This window comes from Oncorhynchus clarkii, chromosome 18 (assembly GCF_045791955.1).
Source record: "Oncorhynchus clarkii lewisi isolate Uvic-CL-2024 chromosome 18, UVic_Ocla_1.0, whole genome shotgun sequence".
Classification (NCBI taxonomy): Eukaryota; Metazoa; Chordata; class Actinopteri; order Salmoniformes; family Salmonidae; genus Oncorhynchus; species Oncorhynchus clarkii.
The window spans coordinates 6,233,183-6,248,730 of NC_092164.1; the positions used below are offsets into that span (position 1 = coordinate 6,233,183).

General features: G+C 40.2%; 1 protein-coding gene across 1 annotated transcript; it reads left to right on the plus strand.

Annotated features, from left to right (window-relative positions):
- The first annotated feature begins 710 nt into the window (after window positions 1–710).
- On the plus strand, window positions 711–5,721 carry LOC139372965 (OX-2 membrane glycoprotein-like). The gene is made up of 7 exons (XM_071112869.1): window positions 711–777; window positions 1,934–2,269; window positions 2,569–2,853; window positions 2,992–3,027; window positions 3,199–3,286; window positions 3,386–3,451; window positions 4,491–5,721. The coding sequence occupies exons 1-7, from the start codon at window positions 723–725 to the stop codon at window positions 4,510–4,512; spliced, it is 888 nt and encodes a 295-aa protein (XP_070968970.1). The 5' UTR covers window positions 711–722; the 3' UTR covers window positions 4,513–5,721.
- Window positions 5,722–15,548: the final 9,827 nt, after the last annotated feature.

Here is a 15,548-nt window from a genome sequence, read left to right on the forward strand (position 1 = left end):
CGGTAATTGAGGTAGATATTTACATTAATCTAGGAATAAAGTGACTGCAACAGGATAGATAATAAACAGTAACAGCAGCAAACGTGACGAGTCAAATTAGTTAGTGTAAAAATAGTCATTGCAGATAGTCCGGGTAGCTATTCGGTTAACTATATAACTAATTATTTAGCAGTCTTATGGCTTGGGGGTAGAAGCTGTTCAGGGTCCAGACTTGGTGCATCGGTACCGCTTTCATGTCATGTTGAGGACGATTGTTTGATATCCTATTTTCATTAGATTGAAGTGTGTCGAGTTTGAGTTCATATCGTCATTTATTTGATTATGTAAATACAGACTTTCCAGATGCTTGTTGTGTTAGATTCCACAGTTAATTGAACAATTTTATTATTTTCACGCTTCTTAAGAAAAAGCCTCAGCAAATTTCCCCAGCAGATATACACAATACTATATTGATTGAGTTTAACTGTGACTGTAGACAGAATACAGAGAGCAAGTTTACTTTCACTTTTATGCAGGAGGTAGCCTGGTCCCAGATCAGTTTGTGCTTTTGCCTACTCCATTGTCATTGACAAGCTAAACATTGTTGCTATGGCAATTCAATGAGGCGCTGGCAAGAGAGCATAAACAGACGGTTACCCAGGCTATGGAGCAGGTGTAAGGGAATAAGGAATTTCCCGCTCTTTTTCTCTTGTTTCATTACTGTAGCAAATTACATTTTCACCATGTCTCCTGCACTCTTCAAGTCTCTGTTTATTCTGCTCATATTCCTCCCTAATGGTGAGTTATATCAGGTTTATGCATGATAATACCGCATTTGACTACCACTTTGAAAGTGGCGCGATATTGTTAGTGCCTATTTGATCTAATTGTGTACTTTCACAACTGTAGACAAACCTGTTAATTTCACAACACGAAATACATGTCATATTGAAGCTGTAGCTCAATCTTCTTGCTGCATGGGTAAATAGCCACCAACTCTTAAATAATTCGTATTTATTCCAATTCTTAAATAATTCGTATTTATTAGCAAAAAGTAGTAAGACAAAGGCCTGGCACAGCACAACGCGTTTTGGTTTCACAGAACTAGGACAAGATTCATTAGGCTTTAAGCCACTAGGTCGTGCTACTAGACTATGAGACTAATGTAACTAATGGATGCATTGATTGACCATCCATGATATCAAAATAAATGTTGAGGCTATACAGTGTTTGATCATATTTTATCTGTAAAGTTGACTAATTCAATATATACATTAAAACAAGAGTGTGACATACTTGAAAATCATTGGGTTCTTGAGTGTCGCAGTGATCTAAGATTCTGCACCTCAGTACAAGAAGCGTCACTGTAGGACATGGTTTGAATCCAGGCTGCGTCACATCCAGGCGTGATTGGGTGGCCCATAGGGCATGGCACAATTGGCCCACCGTCGTCCGGGTTTGGCTGGGGTAGTCCGTCACTGTAATTACGAATTTGTTCTTAAATGACTTGCCTAGTTAAATATAGGTTAATAAACAAAAGCTATACACAAAGGTGTCTGTAAACAATTCTGGACACTAATATATATATATTTTTATTAGTGCGCACCCCTGTAACTAGCTAGCCATTTCACACCGGTTACACATACGTATTGTGTGTTAACTGTTGACAAACCAGTTCATTTGACTATAGTAAATGCATGATTTCATCTGCAGCTCCATGCTCTTACTGTATGGAATGATTGATGTCGCTCTAATGGGTACTTTAATGGTGATGTATGCTGTGGCCTTGGGCACATATCATGTATATTCTATCCTGAAATTGATAGAAATGGATAGTTTTACAACAGGTGCCATAACTTCCTCCCGCCAAGACTGCCCTTACCACTGTAGTCCCCCTTCTGACCGTTCTGAGTACTACTAGTGTCGAAGAACTATTGTAACTGTCTTCATGCAGGGCTCTCTCAGTTGGTAAGAACACAGCAGGTTGTCACAGCAACCCTGGGAGAAGATGCAGTCTTAACCTGTGAGCTCATGACACCCAAAGACGTGCGGCAAGTCACCTGGCAAAAAGTGACAGCTGAGGCGAATGAAAATGTGGCCACCTACAGCAAACGCGGTCCCCATGTCAACCTACCTTTTCAGAGGAAAGTGGAGTTTGAAGACGAGGGACTGCAGAACTGCTCTATCGTCATCAGAGGAGTGTCAAGAGGAGACGAGTCCTGCTACAAGTGTCTGTTTAACACCTTTCCAGAGGGAGCTATCAGCGGAAGGACCTGTCTCAAAGTCAATGGTAAAATGTGATAACATAATGTACTGTAAATTATTGACCCAGAACAACTTCTTCAGAACTTCAGGCAGCCATTTTATCAGATCATATTTCCAATGTCTTGAAACCATTTATCAAAATGTGATCATTTAGTAAATCATTTAAATGGAATAATTTAGTAAATCATTTAAATGGAATAATTTAGTAAATCATTTAAATGGAATAATTTAGTAAATCATTTAAATGGAATCATTTAGTAAATAATGTGCATTAAACCATTATGGTATTTACATTCACTGTGAACTGTGTTTGTTGTTCTATAGAGCTGTATGGACCCTCACTCCTCATCACACAAACCAACAACAGTCACACCACTCTGTCCTGTTCTGCTACTGGACGACCTGTTCCTATAGTAACCTGGGATGACATCATGATAGAACATTCCACCATGGTTGATGTCACCCATCCCAATGGGACTGTCACTATGACAACTACTGTAACAGTGGTAGTGTCCAGTCTAACTGACAAAGAGGTTAGGTGTGTTGCCTCTATGTCCTTCAGTGATGTCACCAAGAATGTTTCCACGGTGATTCCAGCTTCAATTACTGGTGAGAAATGTCTATAGATCAATGTGTAATATATTGACATGATCAGGAACATGATGTCATGATGAAGTACTGTCTGTGTTCATGATGAAGTACTGCCTGTGTTCTTGATGAAGTACTTCCTGTGTATTTCTGTGCTAGGTCAATCTCAGGTCTCTGATGATGACAGGATCAGTGGTAAGTGGTTGTTATTCTAATAATGACAGGTCATAATCAACCTATCGACTGGCTCTTTTCCTATTCAACTTTCAGGTGTGGTGCAGAACCATATTTACATGTATGAGGCTTTGGTGTAGTGTACCTGGGAAGTTGACCTCTGTCTTCTTTTGTCGTCTCTGTCATTCACAGGTTCAGTGGTTTGTGCAGTGATGGGTCTTATTGCTGGAATCTGTGTAATACTGTGGTTTCTTAAGAGGAGAAAAGATACCTCTTCTAGGTAGAAAGACAAACTATTACCTTGAAACTGAACAGTTACTCTGAATTGAATGTGATTTGACTGCCAGTTGTTTAACAGTTGATCTCTTATCTGATGTAGAAAACCCCCAGTTCCTGACCCTGAAATCATCAGAACTCCCTTAAAGACACCACCAACATCCAAACAGTAAGATGCTCATTCTAGAGAACATTTAAGGGATCATGATAGAAACCTTTTTGAAAACATGAACCATTACAATTGCATTTTCTGACAATATGTGATATTCAGGTTAAAACGCATTCTTCATGATTAAATAATTGTATTAAAATAATAATGAATCAGATGATGTGGTTCTTGTCAGTACAGTGTTGATTTAGATTTATTTCAGTGTCACACCAACCTCCAGTCCATCACACATGTGATTATCTCTTCAACATTTTAACAGCTTAACAGATAAGTAATAATTGTATTGTATTATCTTTTGTTTTTTTCAGGTCACACTCGTCAACTAGCTCACCAAACAACTCAACAACCAGCTCACCAAACAACTCAACAACCAGCTCACCAAACAGCTCAACAACCAAGCGGAGGATGACTAAGAAGTAGGTTAACCTTCTCATACTTTCATAGTCTTAACGTCTTCTGGAATCTCTCTCGTTGATCAAGAAACTTGGGAATAAAACTTGGAAATGTATTTCTGTGGTGTATGTTTCCTGCCGCTACATTGTCTATTTTGATATTTTTCACACCAAGCTCCAGTCCGTCACAAATGTGAGTATTTTTACAACTTCATTTGATTATCCCGATAGAAAGTGTGAAACAGACAATATTGAGAATGTTACAAAACTTTTAGTATAAATTACAGTTACCCAAAAATCTAAACATAAATCAAATATGTCCTCTTGTTTCTGGATAAAATCCCTCAGCTCGTCTGACAAGCGCAGGATGCAACAAGCTCAGGAGGCTGTAAAGAAGTAGGTTTACACCTTCACTCTCTCACTGTCTGCTGTAGTCTCTCTCTTGAGGAAGAAGCTCTGAAATGATGTAATTTTGTGGTGGTCATAGAGTAGTCATGGTGACCGCATCATGCACTCAGCTGCATGTTAATATCTGTTCTGTCATGTTTGTCACAATGGCTGTCAGCCCATCTTATTACCTCACAATGACCTGTGTTTTCATCCAATTGAAACATTATGATTTTCTTTCCCCCTCTTTTCTTTCTCAGGAACCTTTTCAATGACTACTGAGTGACTGGACTCACATTGCCACACACACCTGATCATTACTGACTCATCTGGTTCATGTTATTTTATCTTTAAAAGTCTGTGACAATCAATCTGTTTTTTTAAAAACAGTCCTTTTTAAAGATATTGTATTGAGCCTGTTATAACAGTTATCTTCGTTGCCTGGTTTGTCTCAGGTCATGATGGCCTAGGGAGAGTTGTGCAGGTCAGTTTAAAGATTGTAGGGAGAAATCAAAAATCTCTCTGAGACATTTACAAAGACCACACACGTAAGAGGGGAACATCAATCGTATTGGACACTTCCACTGAACAATCAATATGCAGTTCTGACATTAGGTAACACTCAGGTTTTGACCTCTTAAAACCAAGAGACTGGATCAGTACAGCTTTTAATGTTTATCTAGTATATACCTTGTAAGCATGTGCATCTGTCATGTGTGTTGCTGTTTCTTTATCTTGTGTCACGTGCCACAACTAATGTTCCTTCTGGATAATGTTTAATTTAATCTATTCAATTTAATGTTTCAAAGGGAGGGTATATTAACAGTAAACTATCAGAATTTTGGCAACTTTCAAGTTTTGGGGGTGAATTTTATAAGATCTAGTGAGTTTTTTTCAGATTATCACTTCAGATTATCACATGTCTGTAATTATCTTTGGCCCTCTGTGTGGCCTTATCACATGTAAAATATATACAATTAGAGTTAATAAAAAATAATGTTATTGTTGATTAGATGATTTTTCATTAGACAATTTTCTCTTGAACCTTATGGTCTATCCACTAGAAATTCATGGACAATAAGGACATAGATATATGTGAATACAGTTTTTCAAAGTTATTCAAGTATAAATGACAAAAGTTTCCATACTAGAAATAATTTGTGCTGACATCAAAATAAATTAACCAGCAATTAGAAGTTTAACCAATCAGAGTATCAAAGCCAATTACATGATTCATGGAAGCAAACTCTTGCTCAACCCATCAGTTTCTGGGACCAATCAGAATGGTGAGAATGTTTTCACATTCTTAAGACGTTGGGAAGGAAAGCAAATCCAGACTCATGGTGGAGAAGAAACGCTAGTGGGCGTGTTGTTTGGCCGGAGCGATGAGGTTAGGTAGTCAGGCTAACTGATGTGCAGGGAGGAAACGACAGACCGGCCACCATGAAACAGTTATCTCATGCTTTAAATAGACTGGCCTTGCATCCACAGAAGTACATAGGCTGCAGCATACATACATTTTGTGGGAAAAACAGTTGTAATAAATCATATCCAGCTCGTTACTAGTTGTTGTGTGTGTTTTTTTAATTAAAATATGCACTTAAACATGTAGACTAATTCATGTAGCCAGGCCTATATAGGAAACAGAAAACTACAAAACAGGTCTACATTAATATTCTGTGTTTTAAAGTTACAGTTTGAATACAGTGGCAGTTGGGACTTTTACTGATTTCTCCATTCATGTTTATGACAGGACAATGTTAGTATTTTACAACAGTACACTGACACCTGGTGGAGAAGATTATGACTTGATGTGATCTCCACAGAAACATACTTTGTTCTATCCACAAACACAACAGCTGTACTTTTTTAGACGTGTAACACTTGTATTTCCATAACAGATGTGCAGCCTGCAGACAGTATGTGTTGATATTTACAACCACCACAGAACATCTACAGTAAAGGAGAGGATGATATATGGCAAGTCAGACAAGGGAAAATGCATTTTCACTAATCAAAATATTCACAGTAAATGCATATCTATCACTCTACCATATAGCTGTATTCTAGCTGTATGTTACGAGAAGGTGTCTAATGTCATGTCGTCATTGGTCAACGGTGCCAGAGGTCAGGGGTTAGGATGCGGCAGCTGCAGAGTTGAGTAAAGCCCATTGTCTCTCCTTGTGAACGTGTTGTAGGGCTCATTGTCCTGTGGCTCCTCCTACAAAGACATTAACAATAGTCACCATATTACACTGTAGAATAACATATGGGGCTGTGGAAAATTCTATTGAAAATGTGAAAGAGCGTAGTCTGCAGGGGCCTCATTAATAAACGCTGCGTACGCACAAAATATCCCCCATAACGTGCCTGTTTCCACGCAAAAGTTGTCATTTCTAAAAACTGAACTTGACATGAGAATGTGCTCATCCTCATGCTAACTTTAGACCATGAGTGGTGAAGTATTGCAATGCAAGAAGGCATACGTAGCCTAGTAGTAGCATTGTGCAGGAATATATGATAACACACTTATTCAGAACAATAAAACAGGTAGCTAAATAATGCAATCATTCGCGGTTTGTGAGAAGTGCAAAAAATCTATTTATTTTATATTTGCATTCTAAAATAATTAGGTGTCCTTGCTAAGCAAAGCACAACTCTAGATTTCTTCTTCCTATAATTATAATTATATTTATTCTGCTCACTCTAAAGTTTAAAAGATTTAAGCTTTTAAAAAAGAAACCAACTTCCAAATGTCCAGACTGCCCCAGTTTAGATTGCTTGTCAAAGGAGTTTTGATGCTGTGTTTACTTTTTGAGCTATAGCCATTTTAAAATGTTCTTAAATTAACACGGGTTTGAATGAGAACCATAGGAATAAATATATTTGTTATTTATTACTTTTATTTATACAGGGTGGGTCAGTATTGAGACCAGGGTCTCTTTTGTAAGGGTGCCCTGTGAACATGAACATAGAAAACTATACAAAATGCAGTGATGTGTATGAAAATAGTGAAGAGAACAGGGACCAAAAATTGACCCCTGTGGCACACCTTTCGTAATATTGAGGAAACTAGATTTGATAGCGTCAGTAAGCAAACAATGTGTCCTGTCTGTTAGATAGTTCTTGAACCAATTGCAAAATGCCTGATCTAGGCCCATTTCAGACAACCTTAGAGTAAGTAAGAAATGGTCAACTGTATCAAATGCCTTCGACAAGTCAAAACATAAGGCATCACAATGATGTAATGGTCTAAACAATGTAGCACATCATCTAAGTGTTGCTGCTGAAACAATGCTATGTCCACGTCTAAAACCAGATTGGTGTTCATTAAGAATAGAATGAGAAGTTAATAAAAAACATTCTAAATTCTAGTTTTCAGAAGCTATTTTATGAAATAGGTGGCCTGCTGAGGCAAAGTGGTTCTTAAAAGCACTACAAATGTCCATCTTATCTGTTATGGAGAGGCTGTTATAACCTGCTGGGGTATTGAGGGGATGGAGTTTTGTTTGAGATTTCACTACCTTCCAGACGGCAGCTGAATTCCCACCATTCTCAGATGCACAGTTCAAGAAGTATGTTGATTTCGCTTTTCTAATCATGGATAAACATCTATTTCTCATGCGTCTGAAGGACTGCCAGTCATACGTAGAATCAGTTAGCCTAGCTGTAGCCCACGCTAAATTTCTCTCCTGAAGTTTCTCTGATAGTTCATGCGTGAACCAGGGATTAGCTCTATCTCTTACCCTTAGTTTCTTGAACAGAGCAGGCGTATCTGCAATAGAGTTGAGCAAAGAAGTAAAATCATTTAGGGCCTGATCTGAGTCAGAGGTATCGGACACAACCCCCCTTTCAACAAGAATTGTTGCTAATTGAAATTCCTATAATTTCTCTTTGTAATAAAGCGAGGACAAGATTTAGGTAGATTTGCAGCTCTTATGCAGGCAATGGGACAATAGTCACTGAACTCACTAGAAAAAATTGTCTGTATACTTATGAGGAGCATTTGTCAAAATAATACCTAAAAGAGTAGATTTTTCCGGGTGTTTAAAGTTGGGGCGGTTTGGTTCAGCTGAGTTCAGCACTCCCTCTGCCTCAACATCTGCTCTTAGCCAATTGTCTGACTTGCTATCTAACTATACTAACTCTGAATTATTAATTTGGGGGTGATCTTAATCTGGATTGTTTGATGCCAGCTTCTGATAGGCTGAAAGTTATCTTTATTGATTGCAATAAATTCCCACTAGTGTAATTTGGGCATTATTACAGAATTATTATTACAGTAGCTATTAAAAATGATCCTGCTCCTTGGCCAGCGTGTCCAGAGATGCAACCTCTCTTATCATCACTCAGTGCCTGGGTTTATCTCCACTGTACCCGCACCCCACCATACCCCTGTCTGCACATTATGCCCTGAATCTATTCTACCACGCCCAGAAATCTGCTCCTTTTATTCTCTGTCCCCAACGCACTAGACGACCAGTTTTGCCAGCCTTTAGCCGTACCCTCATCCTACTCCTCCTCTGTTCCTTGTTTGATGTGGAGGTTAGCCCAGGCCCTGCGTGTCCCCAGGCACTCTCATTTGTTGACTTCTGTAATCAAAAAAGCCTTGGTTTCATGCATGTTAACATTAGAAGCCTCCTCCCTAAATTTGTTTTACTCACTGCTTTGGCACACTCCGCAAAACCTGATGTCCTTGCTGCGTCTGAATCCTGGTTTAGGAAGAAAAAAAAAACTGAGATTTACTGCAATATACTGCAGAGATAGCTTGCAAAATTCTGTTATACTTTCCAGGTCTATGCCCAAACAGTCCCAGCTTCTAATTTTAAAAATGAATATCTCCAGAAATAAATCTCTCACTGTTTCCGCCTGTTATAGACCCCCCTCAGTTTCCAGCTGTGCCCTGGACACCATATGTGAATTGATTGCCCCCCATCTATCTTCAGAGTTTGTTCTGTTAAGTGACCTAAACTGGGATATGCTTAACACCCCAGCAGTCCTACAATCTAAGCTAGATGCCCTCAATCTCACACAAATGATCAAGGAAACCACCAGGTACAACCCTAAATCCGTAAAAACGGGCACCCTCATAGGTATCATCCTGACCAATTTGCCCTCCAAATACACCTCTGCTGTTTTCAATCAGGATCTCAGCAATCACTGCCTCATTGCCTGCATCCGCTATGGGTCCACAGCCAAACGACTACTCCTCATCACTGTCAAACGCTCCCTAAAACACTTCTGCGAGCAGGCCTTTCTAATCGACCTGGCCCGGGTATCCTGGAAGGATATTGGCCTCATCCCGTCAGTCGAGGATGCCTGGTAGTTCTTTAAAAGTAATTTCTTCACCGTCTTAAATAAGCATGCCCCTTTCAAAAAATGTAGAACTAAGAACAGATATAGCCCTTGGTTCACCCCAGACCTGACTGCCCTTGACCAGCACAAAAACATCCTGTGGCGGACTGCAATAGCATCGAATAGTCCCTGCGATATGCAACTGTTCAGGGAAGTCCGGAACCAATACACGCAGTCAGTCAGGAAATCAAAGGCTAGCTTTTTCAAACAGACATTTGCATCCTGACTCCAAAAAGTTTTGGGACACTGTAAAGTCCATGGAGAACCAGAGCACCTCCTCCCAGCTGCCCACTGCACTGAGGCTAGGTAACACGGTCACCACCGATAAATCCATGATAATCAAACATTTCAAAAAGCATTTCTCTACGGCTGGCTATGCTTTACTCCTGGCTACCCCAACCCCGGGCCAACAGCTACGCATCCCCGCAGCTACTTGCCCGAGCCTCCCCAGCATCTCCTTCACCCAAATCCAGATACCAGATGTTCTGAAAGAGCAGAAAAACCTGGACCTGTACAAATCAGCTGGGCAAGACAATCTGGATCCTCTCTTTCTAAAATTATCCACCTCCATTGTTGCAACCCCTATTACCAGTCTGTTCAACCTCTCTTTCGTATCGTCTGAGATTCCTAAAGATTGGAAAGCTGCCACGGTCATCCCCCTCTTCAAAGAGGGTGACACTCTAGACCCACACTGTTATAGACCTATATCCATCCTGCCCTACCTTTCTAAAGTCTTCGAAAGCCAAGTTAATAAACAGATCACTGACCATTTCGAATCCCACTGTACCTTCCCCGCTGTGTAATCCGGTTTCAGAGCTGGTCATGGGTGCACCTCAGCCACGCTCAAGGTACTAAACGATATCATAACTGCCATCGATAAAAGACAGTACTGTGCAGCCATCTTCATCGACCTGGCCAAGGCTTTCGACTCTGTCAATCACCATATTCTTATCGGCAGACTCAATAGCCTTGGTTTCTCAAATGACTGTCTTGCCTGGTTCACCAACTACTTCGCAGACAGAGTTCAGTGCGTCAAATCGGAGGGCCTGTTGTCCGGACCTCTGCCAGTCTCTATGGGGGTGGTACCACATGGTTCAATTCTCTCAATGATTTCCTGATCCACCTCTACGCAGACGACACCATTCTGTATACATCTGGCCCTTCTTTGGACACTGTGTTAACTAACCTCCAAACAAGCTTCAATGCCATACAACACTCCTTCCGTGGCCTCCAACTGCTCATAAGCGCTAGTAAAACCAAATGCATGCTTTTCAACCGTTTGCTGCCCACACCCGCCCGCCCGACTAGCATCACTTCTCTAGATGGTTCTGACCTAGAATATGTGGACAACTACAAATACCTAGGTGTCTGGCTAGACTGTAAACTCTCCTTCCAGACTCATATCAAACATCTCCAAAATCAAATCTAGAATCGGCTTTCTATTTTGCAACAAAGTCCCCTTCACTCACGCCGCCAAACTTACCCTAGTAAAACTGACTATCCTACCGATCCTCGACTTCGGCGATGTCATCTACAAAATAGCTTCCAACACTCTACTCAGCAAACTGGAGGCAGTCTATCACAGTGCCATCCGTTTTGTTACCAAAGCCCCTTATACCACCCACCACTGCGACCTGTATGTCGGCTGGTCCTCACTACATATTCGTCGCCAGACCCACTGGCTCCAGGTCATCTATAAGTCTATGCTAGGTAAAGCTCCGCCTTACCTCAGCTCACTGGTCACGATAACAATACCCACCCGTAGCACGTGCTCCAGCAGGCATATCTCACTGGTCATCCCCAAAGCCAGCACCTCCTTTGGCCGCCTTTCCTTCCAGTTCTCTGCTGCCAGTGACTGGAACAAATTGCAAAAATCGCTGAAGCTGGAGACTTACATTTCCCTCACTAACTTTAAACATCAGCTATCTGAGCAGCTAACCGATAGCTGCAGCCGTACATAGTCCATCTGTAAATAGCCCACCCAATCTACCTACATCATCCCCATTTTGTTTTTATTTACTTTTCTGCTCTTTTGCACACCAGTATCTCTACTTGCACATCATCATCTGCTCATCTATCACTCCAGTGTTAATCTGCTAAATTGTAATTACTTCGCTACTATGGCCTATTTATTGCCTTACCTCCTCACGCCATTTGCACACACTATATATAGACGTTCTTTTTTTCTATTGTGGTATTGACTGTACGCTTCTTTAATCCATGTGTAACTCTGTGTTGTTGTTTGTGTTGCACTGCTGTGCTTTATCTTGGCCCGGTCGCAGTTGTAAATGAGAACTTGTTCTCAACTAGCTTACCTGGTTAAATAAAGGTGAAAAAATAAAAGTAAGCTAAAAGACTAACTTTAAAACATTCAGGCTATCCTAACTTCTAATTCATTTTTATATGCATTTGCATACATTAGCATAAACTACTCAACAACTGTAACTCTTGAACCATTCAAGCGAGAAACACTAAACAAACTTTCACATGTTCAGGCTATCCTATTCTATCAATCAATCGATTTGACCACAACTATTGACCACAACCACATAGCTACTGACCACAACTACTGTCCACAACTACTAACCATAACTACTGACCACAACCACACAACTACTGACCACAACCACACAACTACTGACCACAACTACTGACCACAGCTACTGACCTCAACCACAAAACTACTAACAACTACTGAACCACAATTACTGACCACAACCACACAACCACTGAACCTCACAACTACTGAACACAATTACTGACCACAACAACACAACCACAAAAGTACTGACCAGAAACACAGAATAGTGACCACACAACTACTGACCACAACCACACAACTACTGACCACAACTACTGAGCACAACCACACAACCACTGAACCACAGAACTATTGGCTCATTAACCCCCCTCCTCTCCCCTGTAACTATTCCCCAGGTCGTTGCTGCAAATGAGAATGTGTTCTCAGTCAATTTACCTGGTAAAATAACAGATAAATAAAAAAAATAACATTACTACTGCCTTCACTACCACTACTACTACTATTTCACAACCATACGTACTTCAAGACTAGCAAACACACCACATTTACTTCAGTAAATGCCATTTTCTAGTTAGAAATAGGTATATTTGTATTATTTATTTCATTTCCATGATCATTGCAGAATAATTTCCTCACCTTTTCAAACTGTGATGGTTTCATTAGCCTATAGGCTTACAACAAGTTAGGATAGGCTGCCATTCATCGCATCTGTTATTTAAGTCACATGTATCTCAGTTGGTAGAGCATGGCCAGGTGTCACGCCCTGACCTTAGAGAGCCTTGTTTATTCTCTATTTGGTTAGGTCAGGGTGTGACTTGGGAGGGCAAATCTATGTTTCTATTTCTTTGTTGGCCGGGTATGGTTCCCAATCAGAGGCAGCTGTTTATCATTGTCTCTGATTGGGGATCATACTTAGGCAGCTCGTTTTCCCACCTTGAGTTGTGGGATCTTGATTTTGTATGGGTGCTGTGTAGCCTGCAGAACTTTACGTTAGTTTTGTATTTGGTTGTTTGGTCGGAGTTCAATATTAAAAATCATGAACACTTTCCACGCTGCGGTTTGGTCTCATTCGTCTGACGACGGACGTAACACCAGGGTTGTGGGTTCGATTCTCGTAAATCGCTCTGGATTAGAGCCTCTGCTAAATGACTGAATCGTAAATATAATTAGACCCACTTCACAGTACTAAATGGATAAGCTACGTTGCTCTATGCGATCTGAAGAACAGTTTAACAGCAGAACAGAAGGTTCACCTTTTCCATTGACGTTTGTAGGCTACGTCTGAATACTGTACTGTCAAGTTTCTCATAGACAATATTTAATATATGAACATAATATAAATTACCATTTAATTGAGCCTATTAAGCTATAATAACATGCGAAAGGGGGCGTGGTTTATAACAGCTGACTTTAACAGAAGAACAGAGAGTTGATATTTTGTATTAAAGTGAGTAGGCTACCACTGTAAGTACTGTAGTTGTCATTTCTTTCCGAGTAGACAACGTTTCAGAATTCACGGCCAGTGGAGCATATTAAAAAGTTACAATATGTTTACAGGTCCACAACAATTTGCAATAGTTTTTTTCAGCAAATGTCACTGTAAAAGTTTAAAACATTCTGCCAACACCTCCAGAGACATTTTATCAAGCTCGCGAACTGCTATTTAGAAACGGCAATGGTTTCATTTCAGTACACAGCGAAAAAGGGCGTTACTGTCACCATAAAAGGCTTTTCAGGCTGATTTGAATGCTCATTCACAAGCGAACAAATTCAGGATGGGTCTGATTTATAACAGGAAACATGCATGGCACCCGCCAAGCTGATGAATCTCAATATTTTTGTAAGTGCGCAGTCTATGTGTGCGGTCTTTTCAGAAATGCTGCGCGCAGATATTTATTGTGAAATGTACGCAACTGTTGTAAATGGGGACCCAGCTGCTGTCATCTGACTAACAGGCGACAGCAAGCAGTGTTGTGGCACCTCGTTGACGGTTCCAGACACTTGTAGCTGTGTTCTCCTGTTGAGCAAAAAAATAACAAGATTGAATTAACATAGCACCAACTGAATCATGTTTTACACAGCACATTTTCCAGAGTAAAATTATTGTGAGCAGTGTGTGTGTGTTTTTTTCTCACCACACTCGTTTTTGACAGGAAATGAGACGTGAGAAGCCACAACAGTGCAGCTATTGGAAACTACTCACTGGTCACATATGTCAGTTGAACATCTAGCCTAGTTTCGATTTACATTTTGGTTGAAGCCCCCATGAACTCATAGCATTGCATGTATTTCTGACACCAATTCAGTACTATATCCTCATTGTAGAACTAAAATGTATTTGAGAATGCATAATTTCTACAACAGTGCTTCCAAGATATTAATATTATCTTACCTGAGATTAATTTTCCTCATGATTACACCACCAAACACCAGGACAGCTACACATGCTGCAACACCTGATATCATCCCCCAATAGAAGAGACGGTTGTCTGTGGCCTGTTGCACTTGGGTTCCTGAGAAAGGGGAAAATATATCCGATCTTATTTGTTTCTCTTCCGCCATCTTGTTCATTTACATTAAGGCATCGTGTTGTTGACAGTATCTACATTTTAAGACATTATTACATGTACTGATGACAAAATCCAATATTGTGACTACAGAGATTCTCAGTTCTGTCAGATGTAACGTCTATGACAGACGTTACGAAACAAGAACACAAAACACTGACAGAACATCAAGGTAAGCACATGACAGGCATCCCACTAAATATGTGATGATAAGATATGCTGGGGTTCCTTTTTAAATGATTGTGAACAATCCCATCAGACCAAGACCAAACACTTACCATTGACTGAAATATGTATGTCTATATCAGAATTGCCTTCATCATGTGTACATACACAGGTGTAGTTCCCTTCATCAGATGGTTGTGTGTTGGTGATGTGTAGAAACACTCTGTCATTCTCTGTCTGCAGTGTGACTCTGGGGTCACAAGTGCTGTTGGTATGATTTCTTTCAAAGTCTTGTGAAACTCTACACTCATGACCCTCACGTATAACTTTATTTTTGTGACATATTACAGTAAGGATGTCAGTGAGTGTTTGGTTTGGGCAGAGAAGAGTGGAATCTGCTCCTCCGGTCTCCAATGTTTTCTCCTGAGTCACTGTAAACAGGAAGGGAAACAGATTGTGAGTATATTATTTCATGAGATCGGTTTGATTGAGCATGAGTAGTACTATCAATTCTCATTAATAGAAAGTCCCATTTCAGTCTACAGAAATGACTACAGACCCAAATGGACGTTTTACAATGGTAAAAAGAAACCTGGCACAAAAAAAAGCCACTTTACTGAACTGTTAATGTCCAAATGAAGACGACCCAAAGTGAATTCATGACCTTATAGTAAAACTATCTCAATGTA

Excerpts from the sequence above, each read along its gene's own strand:
- LOC139372965 (XM_071112869.1), top strand. The coding sequence starts at position 723 with ATGTCTCCTGCACTCTTCAAGTCTCTGTTTATTCTGCTCATATTCCTC. Across the intron at positions 2,854-2,991 it reads GATTCCAGCTTCAATTACTG|GTCAATCTCAGGTCTCTGAT; the intron begins GTGAGAAATGTC and ends TTTCTGTGCTAG. Across the intron at positions 3,287-3,385 it reads AGAAAAGATACCTCTTCTAG|AAAACCCCCAGTTCCTGACC; the intron begins GTAGAAAGACAA and ends TATCTGATGTAG.